Source organism: Neltuma alba, unplaced genomic scaffold (genome assembly GCF_004799145.2).
Source record: "Neltuma alba isolate B1F8T4 unplaced genomic scaffold, ASM479914v2 tig00002373_pilon, whole genome shotgun sequence".
NCBI classification, from domain to species: domain Eukaryota; kingdom Viridiplantae; phylum Streptophyta; class Magnoliopsida; order Fabales; family Fabaceae; genus Neltuma; species Neltuma alba.
In genome coordinates, this window is record NW_021632836.1 from 69671 (window position 1) to 97637 (window position 27967).

The 27967-nt window shown below is 32.5% G+C and overlaps 3 protein-coding genes and 1 long non-coding RNA gene across 4 annotated transcripts; 2 read left to right on the forward strand and 2 right to left on the reverse strand.

The window, feature by feature from the left end:
• Positions 1-2196: 2196 nt before the first annotated feature.
• Positions 2197-4251, reverse strand: LOC114722861 (F-box/kelch-repeat protein At1g30090-like). Its single transcript, XM_028908984.1, has one exon. It carries the CDS (start codon positions 3574-3576, stop codon positions 2359-2361), a length of 1218 nt encoding a protein of 405 aa, XP_028764817.1. The 5' UTR covers positions 3577-4251; the 3' UTR covers positions 2197-2358.
• Positions 4252-8309: 4058 nt separating this feature from the next.
• Positions 8310-11250, forward strand: LOC114722852 (ATP-dependent 6-phosphofructokinase 2). Its single transcript, XM_028908974.1, has 2 exons — positions 8310-9043; positions 10121-11250. Exons 1-2 carry the CDS (start codon positions 8426-8428, stop codon positions 10940-10942), a joined length of 1440 nt encoding a protein of 479 aa, XP_028764807.1. The 5' UTR covers positions 8310-8425; the 3' UTR covers positions 10943-11250.
• Positions 11251-21105: 9855 nt separating this feature from the next.
• On the forward strand, positions 21106-24209 carry LOC114722842 (glucan endo-1,3-beta-glucosidase 5-like). Its single transcript, XM_028908962.1, has 2 exons — positions 21106-21458; positions 22816-24209. The coding sequence occupies exons 1-2, from the start codon at positions 21115-21117 to the stop codon at positions 23930-23932; spliced, it is 1461 nt and encodes a 486-aa protein (XP_028764795.1). The 5' UTR covers positions 21106-21114; the 3' UTR covers positions 23933-24209.
• Positions 24210-25767: 1558 nt separating this feature from the next.
• LOC114722872 (uncharacterized) lies at positions 25768-26409 on the reverse strand. The gene is made up of 2 exons (XR_003738189.1): positions 26366-26409; positions 25768-26048 (listed from the first exon to the last, which is right to left on the reverse strand). It is a non-coding gene; the product is annotated as an uncharacterized LOC114722872 (long non-coding RNA).
• Between the last annotated feature and the right edge of the window lie 1558 nt (positions 26410-27967).

The following is a 27967-nucleotide window of genomic DNA, read 5'->3' on the forward strand; positions in this document are numbered from 1 at the left end:
GCCGAATAGATTCCTTTTTAATTTCAATCTTGTTCGGCTTCTCACATTGACCAAGGGTCGCATCTTACCTATCTTTCTTTCTTTTTTTCGTACAAAAAAAATTTAGATGAGTTTGATCAAAAAACTTACTAGAATTAGTCAACTAGAATATGCTTCTAAGTTAAAAAAACTTTCATATAGATATTTATAAATTGTTTATCAACAAAATTCTCACATCAATAACGAGATTCGAACTGATAATTTTAATGAATTAATTCTTTATTAACTAGACCCACTCTTATTATTAGTAAAGAAGAAAGAAACAGCACTACGTGCCCAACCTTTTCTGGTACAAACCCACTCACTTAAGGGTGCGTTTGTGTCATCATTATTATATTATTTTTTGTGCTTGCGTTCACACCCTCACGCGCACAAAGGCGCAATAAATACACACACCACAAAGTTAAGGTGTGCTGATTTTATGGATTCCTAGCGTCCGGATTTGAACATTACCAAAAGGCCTTTCTGCTCTATAAAACATACTTGAAAAACAATTATACCATTAAACAAGGATACATTCAGACGGTTGATATTTTAACCCGTATTATCTCACGCCAAGGATATATGTTAAGTTTTAACCATGGAATCAGAAGCAAAGAATTCTTAAAGCGAAGCATGTCTTCTAGCACCAAGTATCATAAGAAGAATTCCGAGTAGTTTGAAAACACTCAAAAGTGCTTTTACAAGATATTTTTTCACAAATAGAGACAAATTTCTCTACATATTTACTTCGTATACTGTAAAATCATTTCTAAAATCATGATTTGATTTCTACCCAAACATTCCGAAATATATCTACAGCTAGTTTAACAGAAACTTGAGATTTCATACCCTTTAGCTAGTGTCAGCTAGGGTCATGCTGACTCAATCAACACCACTAGTTTGATTCAGAAATCAAGCAATTCCCACGAGTCAATCAGGGTTACGAGCAAAAGCAAAGATGAATGATAAGCTATGCGGATAAAGAATAAGCAGATGGTCAGCAATTTTCTTTTTCCTTTTAAGATATTGGGGCAAGAGATATTGACAGCACGGTTATCATAACAAAAACGTTACTAGTCCCACGTGTCTGATCCCCACTTGCTATTGCTATATTTGGCAAGAGCAAATGCCCACAAGAGTATCTCTCTGCCCATAATAATCTGTTATGTAATGCAATTGTGTTCACAGCTTCACTTGGCGCCTCCTCGTTCTCTGGTTTATCCACCAATAACGACAGATAAATTACATAGCAACATTCCCCACAGACTGCAAGACTTCGAAGTTTAAACTCTATGTTCTGTATATAATGGTGTAGAGTTCATTAAAAGAAAAAATTCCACTCATTAACTAAAGATGCCCATCCAAAATGCATCACAATCAGGGCTCAACACTTTCAGACAGATGCTGCCCAAAGAGATACACCGGCGTAATTATTAGATGCTATAGTAGTTTAAGGTACAGTTAACTTGATTGGGGAAAAAAAATCCCCAAAATTCAGATAGCTGCCAAGTTACCCCATCCATCAATTTGATTACTTTCTAAATTGCCATGCGTCGTAGAAAAACATAATCTGATGTTTCATCATGTTTCCATAGTCTAGGCAACCTTAGAACAAGTACTCTTAAAGGTAACTGAGACAAAGAGGCACAGGCCACAGATACATCATTTTGACCATGCTGACAGTTAGCAAGATTCAACAAGAAGCCTTATTCTACTAAATGAGGCCAGTTACATGGATTACACAACACCGCCGTGTTTCACCAAGAACCAATTCTAGAGATATATCATTCACCAATAGATCCCATTCAGTAATTTCCTTAAATGTCCTTCTTGGTCTCCCTCTATATCTATTGATAGGGTTAAATATTGTTAGGAAAAACGAACATATAAAAATGGTGCTCGGTTCTACACAATTCAGCATTAATCAGTACATAGGGTTTTTTAATTACTGTAACAGTATTATTGGTATACACAATAAATGAAGCTGATCACCAACAAGGTCCAACCGAATGATTGACCGCTGAGGCTATTAAAAGTGAAATCTAGTATTTGTCCTTTTAAAAATTGATTCTAGATTAACTTACAAATAATATGACCAAAACTCATGACGACAGAGTCGTGCCACAGAGAACGTTCATCAAGGAGAAGGAAACAAGGCAATTAAGATTGAACAAGTAAAATCATAAAAGAAATTAAAAGAAGATATTACCATTAATACATTTCAATAACTACTACAAACATTTCTCCACACAGCCACTATAAGTTTCAGACCTTTGGTAAATATATCTAATTACATTTTATTCAACAACATCCATAACATTCCAGAACAGTGTAAAACTATGCAAATAGCACCTGAGAGCTTGAGGGAGTCAGATCAGAGAAACTTTCTGGCGCATCAATCACATGCCATCGAACACCAAAGCTCCACTTTTTGGTACAATCCTTCCTTGAGTTCAGTCTAAGGATTTGACCAACTGCAACATGAAGATTTCGGCCCACAACATAAATATGGCAATCACAAGAATTCACAGCAAAAGGTTTGCATATTTGCTCAGGCAATGGGGGGCCTTCTATGGCTTCCCAAGAATCAGATTCTGTGTCATAAACCTTAACTTTCATTCTTTCAAGCTCTGAAACAACAAATAGGTGCCCATAAACCACAACACTTGAACCTGTCCACCCTTCTCTAAGTCCTACAGCCATATTTTCCCAGTTATTCGTTCTTGGATCATAGATCTGACCTCTAGGGGAGACATAAAATGGCCATAACCAGCCTTCTGTCACCAGAAGCTTCCCATTAAGCACTGCAGCATCATAAGATGCCATATTTGTTCCCATGCTGGCAATAGAACGCCAACTACCATTGAGAGGGTCCAACACCTCAGCAGAATCAAGCTCAAAAAGGCCTGCACTGTTTCCCCCAGCCACATAAATCATCCCATCAATCACTCCACTGGCAAAAAATGACCTAGCAGTAATCATTCTATTCATCACAGTCCAACGATTTTTATGCATCTCGTATTTCACTACCAAGTCAAGGGGACAATCAACATCAGAGACCATTCCACCACATACAAAGAGAACGCCTTCGTGGGGAATAGAAATACACCTAAAACCATGGGGACAAACCTTATCCTTACATGGCATTGCAGGGATGCAGTGCCAAGAAAAGTGGGTGAGGTCAAGAACCTGCCACTGGATCTTTCCAGTGCACTTGTGGTAGGCAAATACAAAAAGCCAAGGGCCTTTCAAACCCAATTGCTTCCTGTGGGTAAAAAATCTCTCTTTACTACCAAGAAGCATATGCCATCGCTTGCAGACTGCTTTACAGGTTGCATGACTCTGAACTGGAAGCCGGAGAAGACAATTGAGCGCAACATCATCAGGGAGGCCCGGAATCAAGGGTTCTTGGCAGTGAGAAAACTCTAACTCTGGTGAAGGATTTGATAGAGAAGATTGGACCACAGCTAACCTAAATTTTGGGGATAAGGTCATTTGAGGATCTCCCAGCTTGTGCACTGGCGCCTGTTGAGATGACAAACGCACACGCTGCATCTTTCTCTCTTAGAAAGATACCCAAGCTCTTCAGAAACACTACACCGTTTACTTTGTTATCATGCAAATGCAATTTTCAGCAGGATTGGAAAAACAAATTCCAATCAAATGATGCGAATATATTCCAAATTTGCCTGAACTGATTCCCTCAAAGATTTATTGCAAATAAAGGAATCCCCAAATCCAGCATCACAATGAAGAAAAGTACCAATACCTCTTCCACAACAATCTAAAGGGTTATCAACACCCAGAAAAATTCCACTTCTCAAAACACACTCCTTTAAACGTGTCCGGTCTTAAGGAGATATTGGACTCTGCTCACTTAATCTCAAGCCAGAAGCTTAATCATCTAAGATATTAAACTGGGAAGCCAAAAGCTTGTGCCACTAGAACTATATTGCTAACTTGGAACTCGCAAAACCCCCCAGAAGAACACAACATCTCAGAAGAAACAACTCAAAAATCTCATATTCTCAACCTAAAGAACCAAGGGAAAAATTGATCGAAATAACTTAAGAGAAAAGGGGAACAAAAACTTACAGGCAATGAAGTGCTAAGGGTGGGTACCAAAAAATCGAAGTCGGTGACTAATAGATGAGATTCAGGGTGAATTCGTGCAACTACAGGAGGTCATTGCTAATTTCTTATTCGAGAAAGATTTCAATTTCATTATTCTGTGGCAAATACGACGCCTGTAGCTTCAGATTCATACGAAGTCACGCGCCGTTTGGGTTAGACATTTGAACACGCATTCGTAAATGCGAAGACTGCTCGGTGTTTCACGCGCTACGCGACCTGATCATCCTATTCAATATTAAATAAAATATATATATATATATATATAAAAGAAAATACACAAACACATATTACATGGCTTGCTTTAATTTTTTTAAAAACCCAATAACAACAGATATTTTTTTATAATTTATAGATAATATGGTTTATTACAAGTTTTGTTTAAATATTCAAAAGCAATAATGATTAGTATATTACTACCTTTTTTACAAAAAAAACAAAAAATTTATTAGCAATAAGAATAAAGAAGCTAAACTTTTAATATTGACTCATATCAATAATAATGTATTGTTAATATACAATTTATAATTTTGGAAAAAAAAAATACAATTTATAATACAATTTGCACATTATAAACATTATTCACTAATTTATATCGTACAACTTGTTCTTTATATAATTATAATACGTTGTATAGTGCATGAAAGCTTGTAGTCGTAGTCATGTTGGCTATATTAAAACTGTTTTTAGAAAATGGAAGTTAGAATGAGAAAGATAAGCAGTCTGCTTTAAAATAATATATAAAATAGAAAATTATGAGAATTATATTACTCTATATAGATTGGGAGAAATTAAATCTCTAAGATCTTTTATGTTTGCAGAGAATAATACTGAAAAAAATAATTCTTTTAATTTTCATTTAAAATCCCAAATATTTGAAAAAAGAATGCAAAGTTGATACACAAATGTTCCTCATAAAAATGAAGATAATTAGTCCTAAACTATAAAAAAAAAATATAGTTATTTGTATCGTCAACGTTCTAGTTTCCAAAGAAAATGTGTTGGGGTTACGTGAGTGAGAGTGTGAAAAAAGAAAAGGTCACATATTGCTTAGGATTATGGGAGTGTAAGTATATAAATAATATTACTTTCAATATATAAATAATATTACTTTCAATATTTAATATAAGAGTTAGATAAATACTTTAAATATACTAAAAAAACTAATTAAATTAGTTATTTGTTTATATGTTAATCTTCATAAATTATCATCTTTAATCATATGTATTGCATGATTACAATTATTTCTTGATGGGAATTTTTTTATAATCAATAAGGATATTTTAAGAAAAGATAAAAAAAATAAAATGAATTAAATTTTTATATTTATAGTCAAATTTAACTTTCAATTAAATTTTATATCAAGAACCAAAACAGTGACGGGTTTTTTGAATTAGTGAAAGGGCCTAAAAGAGCAGTAGGATCTCGCACGTATGACAGCGAACTGACAGAGACAAATGTGGGTGAGATCTGTTTTACAGTTTTTCAAGCACACTACAGCGAATTATGTTCTCTCTTGTCTACTCTTTCTCAGAATTATTACCCCCATTCTTAATATATAAATTAATTGATTAATTTGAGTAAATTAAAAAAATTAGTTAAGTTAGTTGTTTGTAATAAATATGTATTATCTTTCTTAAAATATCCTTACTAATCAAGTGTATTGTTATTATTACAATGACTATTTCGGAAAAAAATAGATGAATATGAGAAACAAAATAAAATTAAGTCTTATATTTAGAATCAAAATAAAAATCAAATCAGCGTTTATATTAAAGATGGGATGCAGTATTGTTCTTTCTACAAGAATGATGATAATTTAGTTTTATAAAATCTTAAAAACTTAGGGTAAGATTCGGATTGTGACTAGTGATCAACACACACAATGATTAGGTTCCCTTGTCACGTTGAGTGAAAGCAATATTTCATACCCATCTCATCTGCTCAATTAGAGGAATTTGCAAAATCTTCAAAGGTATTTTTAAGGAATTTATGATTGACTAATTAAGTCCCCAAAATCATGATGTTAAAACCTAACTCAAATTGGATGGTCATGCCAATGAACTATTATCTCGGTTCTTTGTTCAGTTTGATAAAAGCTCTGAAAAATGGACTTGGATCCTCTCCACTACCTTCCCATCCTCTTCCTCTCCACTATCCTTCTTTTCTCTTCACAACCATTGGATCAAAATTCCAATAGTCCAGATTTAACATCTTATAAAAATAATATTATTAAAAAAAATTTAAACTGTTAAAATCTGGTCTGAACAGTTTACAATTGTAATAAAAAAATAAAAAAAATTTGCTTTATAATAACAGTCTGTAATTATGAACTGTTCAGATTAGATTTTAACAGTTTAAATTTATTTATCTATTTTTTATCATAATATTTATTTTTATAAAATGTTATAACATATTAAATCTGAACCATTGGAGTTTTGATCCAATAGTTGTGAAGAGAAAAGGAGGGTAGTGGAGGGAAGAGGATGGGAAGAGTAGTGGAGAGAATCCAATTCCCTGAAAAATATGTTGCCGGTAAACTCTCTCAGTATACTTATTGTCAGTAAAAGCGCATGATTTATCTTTTTAATATTCATTTTTTAATAATTTGATTGTGGAAAAACATCCTCTTTATCATGTTTTCATAACTGTAATACTACCTCAGTTTTAATTATAAGAGTTAGTAGATTAATTTGAGAAGATTAAAAAAGTAAGTTGAGTTAGTTATTTGTTCTAAATTGGTGTTGTCTTTCCTAAAATATCCTTGCTAATCAAGTATATTGACTAAAACTATCATTATTAGAAGGGTTGTTTTGGAAAAAAAAGTATAAATATAAGAGAAAAAATAGATTAGGGTCTTATATTTAGAACCAAAATAAAATTCAAACAGGGTCTTATATTAAGGACCGGAGGTTGTACAATCCAAGCTATCTAAATTCATATTAAAAAATTTTAATATGCAATTTTTTTAAATAATAAATCTATTTTTTTAAGAAGAAATATTAGTTATAAGATTATCTTTAAATTTATACCTATTAAAATAAAAAATTAATTAAAACATAATAAATTTATATTTAACCTGGACTATCCAAAATTAATCTGAATAGTCTAAATTAAAATGAATACTCTGCTTATTATTGTGATAAATATGAAACATGCTCCCTAGTTTGTTCTATATCTTGAATGGAGGAAGCTGTCATTGGGAAAAAGTTTAATACACTCATAAAGTTCAGTCCTATGAATTGTGGCTTTTAATTCATCTATTATGTCATCAGTAATTTCCTTTATACTCTCTTCTTTTTCATACAAAGCGAACATATTACTTCCCGTTCTAGACTAAACTATACATTTAATCCTTTAATTTTATATAAAATTTTAATTTGATCCCTTAATTTTAAAAAATATACTTTCAGTCTTTTAACTCTAAAATTATTAGTCTCAAATGATATTTTTTGTAAAAATTATAGTTGTTTTGAATATTAAACTTAATATGTTAGCATTTAATAATGTTTTATCAGCATTCAAGAGTTTAATATAATCATTTTTTGTTAATAGTTTTAGAGTTAGAAGACTAAAAGTTTACTTTTTAAAATTAAGGGGCTAAAATAAAATCTTAGAACTAAAAATATATTTTAGTCTCTATTCTAAATATTAGCTGGTATTCAAAATACCCCTTCAGCCTACTTCCTAATCCTAACCCTCTAAAATCCAACAAATCCTCTAAACCGAAAAAAAACAATCATATCCCAAAAGAAATTCAACAACTTGTGTCGTTTCTTCCTTGGCTTTTACTAGCATCCCTTGTTGAAACATTCATACATTTTATTAGTTAAATGCCAGTGTAATTAAATGCAATTTGATTGAAAATTATTTATTTTTTTAAAAAGTATTTCGTCACGTAGGGATTATAATTAATGATAACCTTTTGTATAACTTTTGGAAGTATGGATTATAATTATCAATATAATCAATATCAACATAAAATATAATTAAGAAAATTTAAATAAAAATAAAAATAAAATATAAAATAAAAATATAAACGGATCCGGACTGACCACGTGTCAAACAAAGAGGACGCCACGTACCTGTGCTCCCATTTCATTCTGCTTCGCCCTGGTCTCTCACCCTTCTTCAGTCTTCACTCTTCACTCAAGGCTCGTCATTTTTTACCAGAAAAAATAAAAGAAAAAAAAGCTGTTCATCGTCTCTCCTCACTCTTTCGTATCTCTCTTCTGATCTTCTCAGAAGCAAACTAGTAACAAAAAATCTCTCCATGGCTATTTCTTCGACGGACGCTACCGCCCCAACCTTCACCGGTACCGGTGATCACGCCGACAATAACACCAATTCTGCCGCCATAATCAGCTCGTTCGAGCCCACTTACCTCCAGGACTTGCCTCGCCTTACCGACTACGTCCCGGACCTCCAAAGCCGCCCGAACCCGCTGGATCATAATCCCTACTTTCATACTGTGGATGGGTTCTACTTGACCCAATCTGACGTTGTTCTCCGGCAAATTACCTACGATCTCTCCGGAATCTTCCCCTCTCCCTCGCGGCATTTGGCCTACCACAGGGCTGGTCCGCGCAAAGACATTTACTTTGACTCGTCAAACGTACGCGCCGCCATTGTGACCTGTGGCGGTCTGTGCCCCGGGATGAACACCGTGATTCGGGAGCTCGTGACGGGATTGTGGCACCTCTATGGAGTGCGTGAAATTTTCGGTATTGTTGCTGGGTACAGGGGATTTTACTCCATGGAGCCTCGGCTACTAAACCCTAAGCTTGTTCACGATTGGCACAAGAAGGGTGGGACGGTGCTTGAAACTTCCAGAGGCGGTTTTGATCTCGAGAAGATCGTCGATGCCATAGAGAAGCGTGGTTTCAATCAGGTTTGTTCTATCTTGAGTTGGTTTGAGGAGGGGATTTAGTTACGATTCTCATTGTCTGATACAAAGTGAGGATAGTGATAATGGTGGTGTTTTACAATGTGAGCACTGCTTTTTGTTTATTATGGACATTTTAGTCTATGAAGCCCAGGCTGCATGCTTTACTTTAGAGTATACATTGCTTGATAGATTCTTTTACTCTGTGAGGTTTCAAGAATTGGCTACCCAATTAATGGCCAACGTGCTGTGAGGAGACTCATAACGACGGTGTTCTAGAATGTGATTGACGCTTTGTGCTATATAATTTATAGTCATTTTTAAAGTTCACGCTTTGATCGGCAGTATACTTCGCTTGATACATTGTTTATTTTGTGTGACAAAGTGCCAGCTGCCAAGGTCTGGTTACCTTTTCATTATGACACTTTCTATAGTTGAATCTGAGTCATGCTTTCATTGCAATCATCATTGCTGATATGTTAGTTATATATTTGATCTAAAGATGGAAATATTGATTTGTGTAGTGATCATCTTAAAAAGAAGAATCAAGGTCATGCCTTGTGCTAAATTTTTTGTTGTCACTTGTCGGTCTTTGCAGTGATAAACACAGCAAAGATGAAAAGTCAAGGCTGGAATGATTTAACAAAGAAATTAGCCATTGATGCTTTTCTTTTTTTCTCCTTTTGTTTTGATCTTTATTTTGAATCGTTCACACCCATGATTAATGTTGCCTGAGTCATGGCATGTAGTATGAACATAGCTGGATAGGCTATTAGCAAGCTGCCCTAATATTCTAAGATGGACATGATTGCTTGAGAAGTTAAGTGCAGTTCAGAATTTAGTACGAGATATGTTTGTTTAGAGGTCATGCGTTAGCTCTTGAAATTCTTTGCTAGAGTGAAAATTTCGCTTTCCATTGTTGCTTGAGCGTGGAATATCCTACGTGTCCTGGAAGGTTTTGTTGGTATAAAGTTAGTTTCTCGTTATTGTTATTTTCATTAGTTGACTGGACATAACATGTGGCATTGCCATGAACAATTGCTAACTAGACACCTGATGCGCACATCTCATGGACTTTAACAGGTTTACATCATAGGTGGAGATGGAACCATGCGAGGAGCTGTGAAGATATATAATGAAATCAAACGCCGCAAACTGAAAGTTGCAGTTGCTGGGATTCCAAAAACAGTGGATAATGACATAGGAATAATAGATAGATCTTTTGGATTCCAAACTGCTGTTGAAATGGCACAGCAAGCAATCAGTGCTGCTCATGTTGAGGCTGAGAGTGCTGTTAATGGTATAGGCCTGGTGAAGCTAATGGGTCGAAATGTAGGGCACATTGCTTTACATGCAACACTTAGCAGCCGTGATGTCGACTGCTGCCTAATTCCTGAAACAGATTTTTACTTGGAAGGAAAAGGAGGGCTCTTCGAATTTCTGGATGAACAACTGAAGGAAAATGGTCATGCAGTGCTTGTGGTTGCCGAGGGTGCAGGCCAGGACTTAATACCTAGAAGCGAAGCACAAAAGGAAGAGAGGGATGAATCCGGTAACTTAGTTTTCTTAGACGTGGGTGCATGGTTGAAGTCCGAGCTAAAGAACTGGTGGGACAGGGACCACCCGGGTGAGTTGTTCACAGTGAAGTACATAGATCCTACCTACATGATCCGGGCAGTTCCGGCTAATGCTACCGATAACTTGTATTGTTCCCTTCTAGCCCACTCGGCTGTCCATGGGATTATGGCTGGTTACACCGGATTTGTTGCAGGCCCTGTTAATGGAAATTATGCATATATACCATTGGAAGATGTTGCTCAAGCGAAGAACGCAGTGAACACAAAAGATCACAAGTGGTCATGGGTGAGATCTGTGACCAATCAGCCGGATTTTGTGAGGTGCTAAGCATCCAAACACATACGTAAAAGGTTCATAAGGACTTTCTTGCTATGGCATTATTTGCCTTCTTGTCATGTGACTCTGTTCGAATGCGGTGCAGCTTGATGTTTTGATGGGCCTTTTAGTCTTTCTTGGTGGAAAGTGGATGAAACAGGGTGTACAAATTTGTGTCGTAAGACATTTTTTTTCCAGGGATCACATTGGCCGTGTCTTTTTACGTAAAAGCTATGTATGCTCAGCACTTGTATGCGATGATATTTGATAATATAAGAAGTAATGAATACTACTGTTATATACTATTACATCTGCTTAATGTAAGAGTTTCTTGACTAATTTGTGTAGATTTAGAAAATTAATTAAGTTATTTTTAATAAATAAGTGTTGTCTTTGTTAATCAAGTGTGATTTGATGAAATATTTAACATTTGTAACTATTATAAGAGTTATCTTAAAAAAATTAGATAAATATAATGGACAAAGTAGATTAAAATCTTATATTTAGATTTAAATTAAAAGTCAAATTAGTTTCGGAAGTAGTATTACATATTAGAGTCAGCTTTTTATACTTTTGTATGTTTATTGATGGGATATAATTAGTATTTTTTTTTAAGGCTAAAATTGTATTCAGTATCCTAATTTTATTTTTCTCATGTATTCAGTTTAATTTTTTAGTTACATCCAGTGTACTAAATTTTAGCGCGGGGGATGACCATAAATCAGAGCTTGAAAAATATAATTAGAATGATGAATGCACTTTTTATCTTTTTTTTTTTCCTATTTAAAAAAAATGGTTAGGTATATGATACCTTGCGTTTAAATCCGATTATTTAGAGAATGTTAAGCCCAATTGGAGTTTTTTTTCCTGAGGTAATGTTTTTAATTCATAATGTTTGAATTTTTGACCTGAAGATGGAATCAATTAATAACCATCAAACTTCCGAATCATATTTCGGTAAAAAAATTCTATCATAATGCTCCTCGCTAATGTAGTCCCTAATGTTAGTATTTTATACAAGACATATTTAATGTATTTATCAATTTTTTTAAAATCAACACTATTTATATTCCTCCAACAATAATTAAGTGTGAGAGAGAGAAAATTAAGGAAGATGCTTAGAATGTATTAAAAAAATACCAACTCTTTAATATAAGAGTTAATTGAATAATTTGAGTAGATTAATAAAATCAGTTATATTAGTTATTGGTAATAAATATGTATTATCTCTCTTAAAATATCCTTCTTAAATTAGTGTATTGACTAAAACTAACAATATTATAAGAACTACCTTAGAAAAAAATAAAAAAAATATGATAGAAAAAGTGAATTGGAGTCTTATATTTAAGATCAAAATAAAGTCAAAAATCACTTATATTAAAAATTGAAAGTAGTATATCATATTAAATAACTTAATTAATATTCTTAATTTATTCAAATTAGATGTTTAGTTGTTAAAGAGCAGAGTAATTTTCTCAAAACGCTTTTGAACAAACTTCTGTTCACTGTGATTCGTGAATAAGTAACTTGTGGCTGGGTACCGTTGAAGGATCTGGACTTTATGGCGACAGTAAACAAGACATTTTCTTTCTGCCGCTGCAAAAATAATTTGATAATTATCTGTTTAATTCTATTAAAATGGATGCAGGAATGTTGAAGAACTAAGAACAAAGTTTCATAGAGGTTTATGAGTATTTTTTTTATGATAGGTTTAAAAATTCGTTTTCGGCAAATACGCAGTATTGTAATGGATTATCTCCCAAAAAAAAAAAAGATTACAAACATTTTGCTAATTGAAAGAAAAAGAAAATTATGAATCAATTCAATTAGTTGGAAAATAAAATAACATCTTCAAATTTAACTCATTGTCAATAAAAAAAAATTATTACTGATAATATATAAATTGTTTATGTATTTTTTCAACTTGCAAAATCTACTTGACAAATTTTCATATACTTTTGTCCCTGCGTTTCTCTTTTTGTGAAGATGAGTATGGAGTAAGATTTCAGTATTCTATGCCATAGGACCCAATTTTATGCTTTGATTCCCTAAAGCAGATGAAAGTGATAAAGAAAAGATAAGGTCACTTTGAATGAGGAATCATCCATTCACAATAGGATCTTTACTTTATTGGAAGAAAATATTCCCTTTTTTCATTATTGTAATTGTGAATTTGTTTAGTTTTTATGCTTGGAAATGCTTCATTACTTTTTGTTTTTTTTAATCAAAGATAAAATTGGAAGGATCAGTTTTTGATTTTGGTTGGGATATTAGTATCACATTCACAATTTCTTTTTTTTCTAAATTATCTTCTTAGAGTCTAAAAGTCTGTCCCATCACTGTAAAGGTTCACTGAACTATTGCAAGAGAAAATAACAATCTAGTTATCCCTAAAACCTGTATTCTAAAACAGTACCATACAAGAATATAATTATAAATAGGGAGAATTATAGTCAAGTTCCATAAAAGAGAAATAATTATTAAAAAGTCATAATAACAACTTCAACAGCTAATAATAACAAGTCTTATAGTGGAGAACGATAACCTCTGGAACTTATTTTTCAATTGTTTTCCTTATCTAGGACCTCATTGTAATTCTCCCTTATAAATATGTGGAATGTACCGTTATTTTTCTATTTATTTTCAAAAAAAAAAAGTGAGGGTCATTCAATCGTTATTCTTTTATCTTAAGCTTATCCTTATTTAATCGTTTACAAATAGAATAATATATCACTCATTTCACATTCAACCACCAGAAAAAAAAAGTTTTCACAAAATTATTATACTAAACATAATCAAATTTTAATTTTCTACATAATTACATGTCATACGTTTTATAGAGAATGCTTCAAAAGAGTATTACTGTGTGTATGATTCATTTTCTCTCGTTATAAAAAAAATTGAATAAGCATAATTTTTATTTATTTATTTATTTTTGGGGCCATTTCATCAGCCTCATCAAGAGATTGAACACACAATGTCTTTTTTTTTTTGGTGAAATAAAATTTTAGGAAAGGGATCGTGTTCACCCACGATCTAAGGATAAGAAAACTAACCCCCAATCCTACCCAGTGCCTAGCTTAAATTGAGACGGGGAGAGCTTCACGTGGAGGATCACCACATATTAAGAGTTGAGGCCTTGGCTTCGAATATGCCTCTTTCAACGCCACGACTGGAGCCACAACAAAGTAGCACTTCCCAGGATCAAACCTCCTCTCTTTGGTGAGAGAATCTGACCTCTTCGCCAACTGAACTCATGGACGACAGGACAAGGGGGTACACAATGGCATATTTTAAAAACACGCAAGAGAGCTACTAATAGGGTTAGGTTTAGTGAAAGAGGCAAGTCCCTTACAATGTGATGAACTAAGGTTTGAATTATTACAAGAAGAGGTTCTCACATTTAGTGCCTGACAGTGCCTCAAATAGGATTGTCTCAAAAAAAAAAACATCTATACAACGATAACAAATAGGTGAATAAATAGTACTAATGCTTGGATGTGAATTTCCTCTTTATTCATAATGTTCACATATTGTTCGAACCTTGAGTATACGATTAGGCCTTTGACAGATCTTGGTGTCCCTGATGCGGAGGTTCTTATTGACAGTAAAAAAATCTTGAACTGCAGCGACGTGTGACTGGCAGGGTGTATCCAGAAACATTGGAAGAGGTTTATGCTCTGATCCCGTCACTCAAGGTATGAAATGTCTAAGTCATAATGAATCGAAAATGGGCATATTTTGTTCATTTAAATTTTTATGGGAAAGAATGTAAAAGGTTGTTATTGAAAATGGTGTTTTAACTATATAATAGAGGTATTTCATGATTATTGAACAAATACTATCTTTGGTCTTTAGTATAAGAGCTAATTGACTAATTTGAATAGATTAAAAAAATTAATTTAGTTATTTGTAATAAATAGGTGTTGTCTTTTTTAAAATATCATGGCTAATTAAGTATATTGATTAGAACTATTATTATTATAAGAACTATTTTGAAAGGAAAAAAGAATAAATATGAGAGACAAAATAGATTAGGATCTTATATTTAATACTAAAATAAAAGTTAAATGAATTCTTATATCAATAACTGAAGGAACTCCTCCGGTTCTAAATATAAGACATTTTTGTAGTGTAAATTATAAGACCATTTTTGTAGTGTAAATTACACTACAAAAAGGATCTTATATCTAAGACAAGAGGAATAATATTTATTATACAAAGAAGGCCTTCCGTGGATGAGTAAATTGGCAGGTACAGAAATGATTTATTTAGGTCTCCAGTCCTGTGATGTTAATCTGGGAAGCGGTCGATAGACTTCAGCTTATGTTGCTTTTTGGTAACGTACGTTCATGATATTATCATGTGATTCAACTCTGGGAATTGGTAGAAAATCATTTAATGTAGTTTAAACATATACAGAGAAGGTTGCTAAAGACGCTAGTGAGAACAGTTGAGCATATGGTTTTTAGTTCTACGTAGGAAATATGAAGAGAAACTAAAAAAAATGTTTAGATACCACCACAGGGTAAACCACCGCTTCTCAAGCCCTCGATTGATTCTACCATAGAGGCCAACGATAGACAATAACTTCAAACTATGGTTTTAAAAGTATTTTTACAATATATGAAGTAAATATGTATAAAAATTTATCCCGATTTATAAAAAAATACTTTTAACATGATACATAGACACCTCCCAAGAAGGATACTCAAGCAAGTTATTGAATTGGTGAATGATACATTTGAAAAAAGAGTACCTATAATTGGCGAAAAAATTACAGATGTTATAAATAAAGAAGAATAATAGAGAAGAAAAGAATATTAATAAGAGAGAGTATTTCTCGTTGCATTCAAGGATACTCAATACATTATACATGGTCTCTATTTATAGCTACAGCTTTACATCTTTGATAGAATTTACAGATAACATAATAATAAAAGATAATTGCAGATAATGGGGATAATAGAAGATATTGAAGATACTAGGAGATAAGGGAGATAATGATAGATACATAGACATCCATAAAGATATTATATTCATAACAACAGAGATTTACAATAAGATTTGAACGGAAAAAATAATTACAAAATAAGTCCTTAAAGTTGTATTTCCTGCTCTTGAATTTGTTATTCCAAACTATTTAAATTGTTATTAAGACTTTTTAGTAATTATTTATTTTTTTGAAATTTTATTGTAATTCTTTCAAAAAATTAAGAGAGCTTCTTAGTGTCATTGGGCCATAAGTGTAAAGAGGTCATATTTCCACTATCGTGCTATGCTCAGTCTAATTATCTTTCCTTTTTTGTTTCTAATTATCTTCTAAAACACACCTGTAGTCAGTAATCAGTAGGTTTTTACTCGCTAAGGTCACTTCAAAAGGTTCCAACAATTAATTTAAATTTTGAATGTAATAAATTCGGCTAAAAATCTTATCTAAATCAATGGTTCGATGCTCAATAGGAATCTGACAAATGTTCTTTCATAATTGAAGGACAAAAGGACCCTCTAAGATATAGACAAAATGCCTTTGTGAACAGGTCATAGCTTGACACTTTTTTTTTGGGGGGGGGGGTATTGAAGATAAGAAGGATATTAATTGCGTGGATTATAAATTTTTTTTTTATCCACCCAGTTTACCAGAACTTTGCTCCAACTACATATGGATCCGACCCGCGTCGTTCACCTAACTGTGGTGGGTGAGTCTCCTGACAGGGATTATAATATTAATTAATCTTATTAATTCTAATTCTTTCAAAGTCTAAAGCATATTGGGACCCGTCATTAGAGCATTTTAATTTTGAGATCTTAGGTTATGTTTGATAGGAGGCATTAAAAATGAGCAGTTGGGACTGAGATTGCAATTGAGAAAATTCATTAAAAGAGTATTTAATATAAAAGATTGCTTGTTCTATGGAATTAGACAAACCTATAGAGATGAGATTAGGGAATACCACTTCCCCTCATAGTATTCTCCAATTTCACATACATAGGTTTGGCTAATCCCATATAAGAAGCAATTACTCATGCTAAATACTATTTTAATGATTTTTTTTTTCAGTTGCAATCTCAATCTCAATTCTTCATTTTTAATGTTTCGTATTAAACGGGCTTTTAGTATCTGATTCGGATGCATATGAACTTTTATTAAAGGGCACAAAGGCAAGTTTAGTGAATGACACCGTAATGACCTAAGGATAAGATTAAGATAATTTTCTTAGCATATATTCTTAATTCTTAGTTTTAATAAAGAAAAGTGTACTTTTAAGGAGTCAATCATTTTATTCAATAGAAAATAACATACTATGATCATTGAAAACAAATTATGGCAACTTCCTGCGGTAATTAACTCGGCGTCTCGGCCGACGTCCCTAGCTAAAGTACTTCTTTTTTTTTCGGACCAGAAGCTAAAGTACTCTTATATTTTGATTTTTTCTCATTCAAATGATAATTAAGTCGGCCAACGTCCCTAGCTAAAGTGATTCAAATGATAAGAAAGATAATTATGACAAGCAAATGAAGTACTCCTCCCGTTCTTAATATAAGATTTATTTAATTAATTTGATTAGATTAAAAAAGTTAGATAAGTTAATTAATTATAATAAAAATGATGTTTTTCTTAAAACACTATAAGCATATTTTTTAATATTCTCCCTTTCTCCCTTATTTGATTATAGTTGAGGGAATATTTATAGAGATAATTTAGAAAAAAATTGATAAATGTGATAAATAGATCTTATATTTAAGATCAAAATTAATTTAAAAATTAAGTCCTATATTAAGAACTGGAGGAGTATCACTGACGAATTTATATGCTCTTAAAATTCATGTGTTTAAAAGTTGAATATATAGGATATTTAACTAAGAAAAAATATAATTTATAGTCAAATAGTTCGACTCAGGTCAATTATTTTCCCAAATAGCGTATATTACTTTGCAATTAAATTAATACTATATGTTAAAATAAATGAGACATTTTTCAATTAATTCTTATGGGATTAATTTATTTAAATGAAAATAGTATAAAAATTATCATATTAATATACTCTAATTGAAGATTATCAATACAAAACCTCCTTGATAGATGATCTGTGTCTTAGAAAAGTTATGTTGTGTTCGGTTGTAGTTGCTTTTGAACTTTTTACAATAAATATATACTCGTATTGTGGTGTGTAAAATATTTTTCTGATTTTAAAATAAGATCTAGTTTATATAATAAAATAGATCTTAGTTTAAAATCAGAGGAGTAATATTCATAGGAAATAGTTTTGTTTTATAAAATCCTATCTCTTATAAATAATATAAGAGCTATTTAATTAATTTAAATAGATTAAAAATAGTTGAATTAGTTATTTATAATAAATATGATTTGATTTTCTTAAAGTACTCTTTTTAATTATAACTATCCTTAAATTACAACCCCTTGACATGTATAACAAAAAGATATTTTAAAGAACAAATTACATATTGGACGACAAATAAAATGGGGTATAATATTTAAATATCTAACTATCTCTTATATTGACAAGTTAGTATAAATTTTTTTAATCTTGATCTTTCCGATGATGCAACATACAAGAGAAAAGGGTTTAGTCATGGATCATAGTTTATATGTTGATGAGTATGAAACTAAGAAACACTCCTCATTTCTTCATAGAAGACTTATTTAATTAATTTGATTAGATTAAAATGTCATAATTATTTTTTTTCAGATCTTTCCTATTACTTACTTGATATATTTAAAATTAAAATTAATTTAGTAATTAGATTTTATATTAAGAAAAAAAAGTTGAAAAGGAGGATGAGATGAGAGAGAAAGAGAGAGGACCAATTGGCAAGGGAAGCGATCCGATGCGGCTGGCGTGATTCCGAAGTCAGACGCGACTCCAATCGCCTACGGCTACTTGTTGCTCTCTCCGTCGTACACTCTCTTTCTGTCCCCCCAAACGACAAAATTATTATCATATAAATGATAAATCTGCGGCCGCCTTGTTATATCTGGAGGATGATGATTGGTTAGATGTAAAAATATGATAATTATGACCACAATTAGAAAAATTACTAGGAAATCTGAACGCACCTCTGTTTGTCCGTTTCACCTTTTCACCATGTGATGCTTCCTTTTTAAAATTTTTTATTTAACTGCTGCCTCTTTGCCTTCAAATTTATATTTTATTAATACATGATTTAAAAAATAATTTAAAAATCAAAACATATTTTTTATAAGTAATAATTTAACTAATTTTTTTAATATCATGAAATTAGTTACGTAACTCTTATATTGAAAACAGAAAAAAGTACCACATTAGTTTTAAATATTAGATTTTTTTCAATAAAAATTAAGTGTTTCAACACATAAGATACTTTATGAAATTTTAAGGAAAACTAATATATTTTTACCGAAAATGTCTCTAAAATTTAAAAATATATTAAAATTACTTGCCTTTCATTATTATGCTTCACTAACATGTAGTCCATTTGTTATTTAAATATCAACCATTTAATGGCTTTTCTTAATTTTATTAAGTAAAATGCTTCATATTTGAAACCAAAGAAGTACTATTTATTCCTTCTATAGGTTTTTTTTTTTTTGAACTTACAGTGATACGCTGAAAAGAAATAAGTGTTTTAGTACAATGTCTAGTCACTAGTGCATTGATTTTGTTTTTCTTGTTTTTGACCTTGGCCACAATTATAAAGAAGTGTAGGTCTTAAAATCAATGGTTTAGGAAGCATCAATTATAATTTTTTTTTTAATAAATTCATCAACTTCAAGCTCATCCCCTTAACACGTGTCAAGTGAGCTAAACCTGAACAATTGAATATCTTCTCTCTACTCACAATGTCTTTGACCCTGTTGCCATTTCATGATGCTTTGGACCAATTAAAATCACATGAAAATGATCCAATTTTGATGGCCACCATCCATCTTCATTCCCTTCAAACACAACAACGCATTAGGTTATCTTCAATTAGGCCTCCAAAGATAAATACTCATCTCATTGATATCTAATATAGGACTTAATTATTAAGTTAATTTTAATTCTAAATATGAGATCTATTTATTATATTTATCAATTTTTTAAATTATCTTTATAGATACTCTCTCAAATATAATTAAGTAAGTGAAGAAGGATGATATTAAGAAAGATAATTAAGGTATTTAGAAAAAACATGTCATGTTTTTTATAATTAACTAACTTACCTAACTTTTTAATCTAATCAATTAGTTCAATATGTCTTATATTAAGGAACGGAGAAGTATCTTGTTAATTCACTCTTGAATGTCACATTATTTTTTTCCTTAATTTTAATCAACATTTTATAATTCAATTATGATTAATTAATTAGTCTTGTTAATTTGATTCCTGATATAAGAGCTAATTAGAAGTGAGATTTTATTCTGAATATAAAATCTCAATTTATTTTATCTTTTGTATTTATTATTTAATTTTTCAATCTATTCTTTAATAGATCTCATGTTAAATACTAAAGAAATATTAAAAAAAAATACAAACCGACATCACAAGGAATTCCATGGATAGGAGCATTTGAGCTTGATGAGCACGGGGCAACATGGCGCCGACATGGAAGGAAGAAAGCAACGCAAACAGGAGCGTCTCATGGTAGTATCCCCTGTCATTATTATATAAAAGCTAATATATTAATTTAAATAGATAAAAAAATTAGTTAACTTAGTTATTTATAATAAATAGGTATTATTTTTTTAAAATATTTTTATTAATCAAATCTATTAGTTAAAACTACTATTATTATTAGAATTATTTTTAAAAAAATGATAAATATAAGAGATAAAGTGTATTAAGATCTTATATTTACAATTAAAATAAAAATTAAACAAACTCTTATATTAAAGATAACGTGAAATGACATTTCATTTAGCGTGACATGGGCAATTCGGTAATTTCTGCACATCCCGCTTAGTAATACTCCTGAAGCTCCAGCATGCTCTGTCTGCGCCATCTTCGCCATACACACACCACTCGCATTTCCGCGCGATTCACTCTTCTCTCTTCACCCCTTCTTCATCTTCCGATTCACACCGAGTTGATTCTAATAGCCTCCGTTATTGTCTCCTTCTCCATCGCAAATTCTCTTATCAATAACTTGCTTGTTTAGTTTTGGAAACCTTAGCCCATAGAGTAACGTTTTTGAGTTGCAGAATGTTGGAGCGTAGATTGGCAACTTCCATTTTTCTCTGGTTACTTGCTTGGAGGTCAGTTCCGACGGTGGAATCGGCGATAGGGGTGAACTGGGGAACGGTATCGTTTCGCAGGCTGAGGCCTTCGACAGTGGTGGATCTCTTGAAGGACAATAATATCCCAAAGGTGAAGCTGTTCGACGCGGAGGCAGATGTTCTTACGGCTCTGAAAGGAAGTGGGATTCAGGTAATGGTTGGGATCCCCAACGAGATGTTATCTCTGTTGAGCTCGTCCCCTTCTGCTGCGGATTTGTGGGTTCGTCAGAATATTTCTTCCTATATGGGCAAAGGTGGTGTCTCTATCAGGTTCGTCTCTTCTTTCTTTATGTACTCTTGTTTATTATTTCCTTCTTGTTTTTTTTTTTCCCCGAGATGTTTAACGGAATTTTATTAAGGAGTCTAGAGTTGTTGTCTAGGAAACATGGATTTTGAGCTTCCCGTCGTGTTGAATACCTGGTAGAAGTTGTGTAAGAATGTGAAGGATTTCGTTTGAAGTGATGATAGTGAGGATAGCTCAGGATTTTACGTTTAACATAAACATGGACGAAAGTTTTGAGTAAAATATCTTTCAAAAGGATCTTTTTCCCATTTTTCTCCCGTTCAGGATGCAGGTTTTTTTTTTTTTTGGGCGGAAATTCTTTTGTAAACCGGTGATCTTTCCAGGGTATCTGTTTTTTTCTTTTATGATCATATGATTACGAGCCGCTCTGTTCTGCTTTAGATTGGTTGTCCTCCGCGGAAACAAGCTCTTAGAAAGTTGTGATTCCCTGGAGCTACAGAGCTCAGCTGTTCCAGAGATGCAAAATGATTTGATCTTCATCGGAGTTTTCTTCGTTTTTGTTCTTTTCATTTTTTAATTATCGGTAGAGGCTGGACGAGCATTTATTTTTATTTTGAGCGTCTGAGTAAGAATCAATCAAATAGCAAATAATATCGTGATTTGTTGCAAATAGATAAAGCTGTCGATTCTGAATGGCAAGCTTTAGCTTAATTACTTATTTTCGACTACTCAGAATTTATATCCACAGTATAAAACTCTAATGGAAATTTATTAAAAACTTTAGCGTTTATCAAATAATATCAAGTTCTGTTCCAGAGCTACTAGCCTCAATGAAGGAAGTAAACCAGAGGAAGAAGTAGCTCTGTTTTGTTACTAAGTCTAATTGACTGTATATTTTGTCAACTTCAAAAAATGAAACAAGTATTTGCTTGCTGCAAGAATGAATTTAGACATAACTAAAGATATATTGCAAACTTGTAGTCAAGTTTGTGTGCTTTCACTTATTTCGCCCAGAGATAGACTTCCTATGCGTGGAAAAAGGAACTCATGTTTCCGTCTTATTACTATTATTTAAGTTGATATATAGTGATGACACAAACATTTTTTATATGATGCATAACATAAATAGCTTTACATCCGAAGCTATGTAACTACATATGGCTTTTGATCTAGTTCACAAGCCTTTATTGTCCGGGCATCAAATGGATCAAGGAATCAGATAAACTGTTGATAACAACTCCTTCTCTAATAACTGATGAAAGTTGAAGTAGAAATGCCTTCTGCTTTTTAATTCTAAGGCCTGTGCTTAGAGCTAGATTTCCATTAAAGAGAGTTAATTTTGATTTCCTGCAGGCCCTTTTAACCCTCTGCCGTTGATGACAGGTACATTGCTGTTGGAAATGAACCTTTCCTGACCAGTTATAATGGTCAATTTCAGAACTTAGTCATGCCTGCAGTACTCAATCTGCAACAGTCTCTAGTCAAAGCAAATCTTGCTGGTAATGTAAAAATTGTGGTCCCTTGTAATGCCGATGCCTACGAGTCCTCGATTCCTTCACAAGGGGCGTTCCGTCCTGAGCTGACTCAAATAATGACTCAGCTTGTTCAGTTTCTCAACTCCAATGGCTCCCCATTTGTGGTTAATATCTACCCTTTTTTAAGCCTTTATGACAACGGAGATTTCCCCCAAGACTATGCATTTTTTGAGGGAACTACTCATCCCGTCACAGATGGTGCCAATGTTTACACCAATGCATTTGATGGAAACTATGATACTTTAGTGGCAGCGTTGACTAAACTTGGTTATGGCCAGATGCCTATAGTTATTGGGGAAATCGGTTGGCCTTCAGATGGAGCCATTGGGACAAATATCACAGCTGCAAAAGTATTCAACCAAGGCCTTGTAAACCACGTTCTAAGTAACAAAGGGACACCCTTGAGGCCTAATTCCTCTCCAATGGATATTTATATTTTCAGCCTGCTTGATGAAGGTGCAAAAAGCACACTTCCGGGAAGCTTCGAAAGACACTGGGGAATATTCTCGTTCGATGGGAAGGTTAAGTATCCATTAAACCTTGGCCTTGGAAATAAAGAACTGAAGAATGCTAAGAATGTTCAGTATCTTCCATCAAGGTGGTGTGTGGCAAGCCCTTCTAGTGACTTGACCACCGTGGCCAACCATATGAGACTAGCTTGCAGTGTTGCAGATTGCACAACGCTTGACTATGGAGGTTCATGTAATGGAATTGGCGCGAAAGGTAACGTCTCTTATGCTTTTAACAGTTACTATCAGCTGCAAATGCAAGATTCAAGAAGCTGCAATTTTGATGGCCTAGGAATGGTAACCTCTTCAGACCCTTCGGTTGGTGGTTGTAAATTTCCTGTGGGTGTTACTGATAAAGAGTCAGATTCATCTTCCTCCCAAACAACATATAACCTATGGGTTTTAGGATTAGTTTTCATTATGCAAGGAATGTTGTATCATTTCAATGTGATTTAAGAGGTTTCATGGGTAGTTCTTTTTTCATGGTCCTTTCTCATGAATCGGTTAGAACTAGGACAGCTGAGATACTAGAAGATGACAATAGGGATATTCATTAGCATTCTTGGATATTGGAGGCTCGCATATAGGATTCAGTCATGGTACTACTATCGTACAAGGGATTGGCATATAACGCTTTGGTATTGAAGATTGAAGAATAGTCAGAATATATGATTGTTTTGATGTCTATTCTACTATTTACTTCAATAAATTATGGTTTTCTTGACTGCCTTAATTGGAAAGTTTTTAATATAAAAGCTAGTTAAGAGTGAGTTTGATCCTAAATATAAAATTTTAATTTGTTTTGTCTCTTATCATTTTTTTTCCAAATTATTCTTATTGATTATGCATGTTAAGAAAATTTGTATCAATGAGTACTTTTAATGCCAATGATTTAAAAGAGAGTTTTAGGAAGATTAATTGATATTTTTGATAAATAGCTAATTTAATTAGTTTTTTAATCTACTCAAATTATTTAAGTAGATTTTATATTATGGAGTGAAATGGTATAAGCATATTAATGTAATTTTTTTTTTCAGTTAGAGAGGTAGGCATTAATAGTATAAAGTTATAAATGTGTTCAAACCCGTGACTTTTTACTTGTAAGTTTTCATGAAACATCAGTGTTAATGGACAGTCAATTGATGTTTGCTTTATTATATAAATCAGTGTTGGAAGCTATGATTCAACTTTTTTATTTTTGTCCCAAAGGACTTGATAATTTTTTTTTTACAGGTTTATAATTTTAGTTTTTTTTATACAAAAAAATTTAAGTAAGTTGAGTCCTGAAAATTCATTAGAACCAGGACATATTTCAGGCTTAAAAAATACTTACAAGTATTTATAGATCGTTCACTAATAAGATTTTAATTAGCAATAATGTAAAACCAAAATCAAATCTTGGACATGAAAAGCGTTAAATCTCCTGGTCAGCTATCCCACCCTTTGAGATGCCCACAATTAGTGATCCGGATTAGTCTGAAACCATTGATGTGCCTTAAAGGTGACATGTCCTAGGATACTGGATGTGAAAGCAAAAAAAAAAAAGGAAAAACCATATTGAAGGTACCTATACTTTCTCTCAATTTTTAATTTGGTACCTATGTGTTTTTTTCTCTTTAATTAAACATTTAATTTTATCTTTTTAGCAACATTAACTCTTATAACTTTGTTCTATTGATATTTTTAGTCTCTACATAAGGATTAATGATGTTAATAGAGGAAAAATAAAGATTTAGTTAAGAACAAAAAACACATAGGTACCAAATTAAAAATTGAAAAAAATATAGGTACCTCCAATATAGTTTTTCCAAAAAAAAAAATCAATCTTCGGCAACAGAAGAAGGTTTTGGGATTATCGCTGGCCCGTTGAGGCAATGGATCATTTCAAGATGGGATGGGGTTTGGGCTACAAAACGTTATTAGTGTAATGGACATCGGGCTGGGGTGAATTCCTTTTCGTTTTTTGCCAACACATATCGCCCCTGCCTGATCCTCGCACTTTCCGAGCCCTAGGACTAGAAATTAAGGCTTGTTTCATACAGATCCCCAAATAAGAAAAATAATAATTACTCACTGGTTCCAGCTATTTACAAACACTGAAGTTTGACCTGTAAATATTAAAGTTTAACTTATAAATAAGACTAAAAATAATTAACTCTATCTTAAAACATAACAACATTCTAATTTTATTCCTATTCAATATATATGCTTTTTAAAAAATAATTATGTACATTATAATAAATTAGAATAAAGTAGTACATTAACGCTAAAAATTTAATGTGACTTATAAATAAGACAAATTTTTTTTTTTCTATCTTGTAAATAGGATAGGGGTATGGCATGGGGAGATATCAATATACGATACATTTTTTACAACTAAGTTATTTCACCCAGCGACCAGCACATGTACTTGAACATCCTCAAGACTTCAAAAAAAAAAAAAAAGCACTAAGTAGGATTACAAATTTTTACCAATGATAAATGCAGCAATGAAAACCAGAATTAAGAAGCATAGTGTGACTAAATCACTCTCAGAAATTTGTATCATATCTGGTACTTTAGTCAGTGCCTCCTGCATTACAAAAGAGAAACTATCAATAATGGTGTGTGTGTGTGTAAATTAAGCTCTGGAAATTATATTGTTTATAAAACTTATGAATTATATGAATTTTAATTTTGAGCTCCATGCAAAGTATGGATTCTAAAATTAAATTACTATTAATTGGCTAACTCCTAATTGCAAGCCACAACAATTTTATAAAGACCAACTATAAAATACAACTATCTATTTGTTTTCCTCCACTCCACCCCCATCTTTCATCAAGTGTATCTAATTATTGATATTAAACACAATATATTATTATATATTCATTTATTATCTAGATTTACCTGAGGGTTTGGAGAATATTTATCCTTAGGCTCAGATATATCAGCGATCATATCTATCATGGAAGAAGTTATCTCATTGACCCTGGTTTCCAACTCTGCAACTTTCTTTTCCATATTGCTATTATTTTCTTCTATTGTTATAGTGGCTCCTTCTTGTTTAAGAATTTCCTATTTTTTAAAATAATAGGAAAAATTAATCAAAATGACTGATTTTTTTCTTAATTTGGTATAATCAGCAATGTTGTGTGTAGTAACTCACATTAGAGTTCATCTTTTTCTGACATTCATGTCCCAGAATAATCCCATCAACACAATTCTTCAACTTGTCAACCCTCTGTTCAAGACTAGTCATTGTTTCTTGTCGATCACTAGCTTCTTTGGCCTGTCACACGGTCAAAATTTCTGTAACTTTCCAGGAAAATAGTTCATATATGAACGAAAAAGGTTCACATGTAAGTAGGTTCAATATTTTTTCAAGGGCAAAAAAACTAATACTTTAGTTTGGGCTAAAATAATCTGATCATCAAGACGCTTCTTCAGTTTGTCAACCTTCTGTTCAAGACTTGTGATTGCTTCATGTTGATTATTGCCTTCTTCGGCCTGTCACATAAGAGAAAATTTCTCATTTCTGTATCTTTCCCGGGAAATCTGCATAACTTTCCAGGAAGTTAACTATATTCCATAATCAAGTAGGTTCAACTTTTTCAAGGGCTCAAAAAACTAAAACCTTTATCTGGAGCTTCGTTTCAAGCCTAGAAAGATTGGATTTGAAGGCTCCAAGTCCCTTCTCTAGAGCTGATAATTTTTCCCAGGAGGCTTGAACATCATGTTCCAGTTCTGCTTCCTTGAACTAAACACAGAAAAAGCATAACCTTATCATAACAGACGATCAAACAAATTGAACAGTTTTCTTTTCAAGACTTAAAAAACTAAGAACGATTCAAGAGTCAAATCACTAGTTTAGTCCTCATCCATTAGCAAAAAAAAAAATAATTCAAAACTAAAGCTACATATATAATCTAACAATTGAGAAACCAAGTACAGTACCGCTCATATCAGAAAACTGAAATCGATTGAGATTAGAGGTCGAGTGAGATGATTTGGATACAAATTGAAACGAGAGAACACTGAAACGTACCTGATTGTGATTTTCGAGAAGAGGTTGAGTCTGGGAATCAGAAAAGTTAGAGATACGGTGGTAACGGAGCTTCTTTGGACGAAAAATGTTTAGGAATCTCAGCGATAGCGCACGTCCCATCCCGCAACGTAACGATTAGCGCAGAGAGAGAGAGAGATTCAGATTTCACACAGCGACAGCCTCTCTAAGAAACCGTTGATGAGTTGTTCAAAGGCACAGGAAAGGGGAGAAGAAGAAGAAGAAGAAGCCAAAATGATCTCAGGAGCTGAAAATGCGGGCTGCTCGTGCCAGTGGAAGTGGCAAGAACTTGAAGAAGAGGCCTTTAAGATTTGACTTACAGACTAATTCCAAGTCTGTTATAATCTATTTATTAATTTTCCTTAATTATTTGGTCTATCATCATCTCTCTATCACTTATTATCTTGTAATTCATGGTCAACCAAAAAAAAAAAAATCTTGTAATT

Excerpts from the sequence above, each read along its gene's own strand:
- LOC114722861 (XM_028908984.1), bottom strand. The coding sequence starts at position 3,576 with ATGCAGCGTGTGCGTTTGTCATCTCAACAGGCGCCAGTGCACAAGCTG.
- LOC114722852 (XM_028908974.1), top strand. The coding sequence starts at position 8,426 with ATGGCTATTTCTTCGACGGACGCTACCGCCCCAACCTTCACCGGTACC. Across the intron at positions 9,044-10,120 it reads AGAAGCGTGGTTTCAATCAG|GTTTACATCATAGGTGGAGA; the intron begins GTTTGTTCTATC and ends GGACTTTAACAG.
- LOC114722842 (XM_028908962.1), top strand. The coding sequence starts at position 21,115 with ATGTTGGAGCGTAGATTGGCAACTTCCATTTTTCTCTGGTTACTTGCT. Across the intron at positions 21,459-22,815 it reads AAAGGTGGTGTCTCTATCAG|GTACATTGCTGTTGGAAATG; the intron begins GTTCGTCTCTTC and ends CGTTGATGACAG.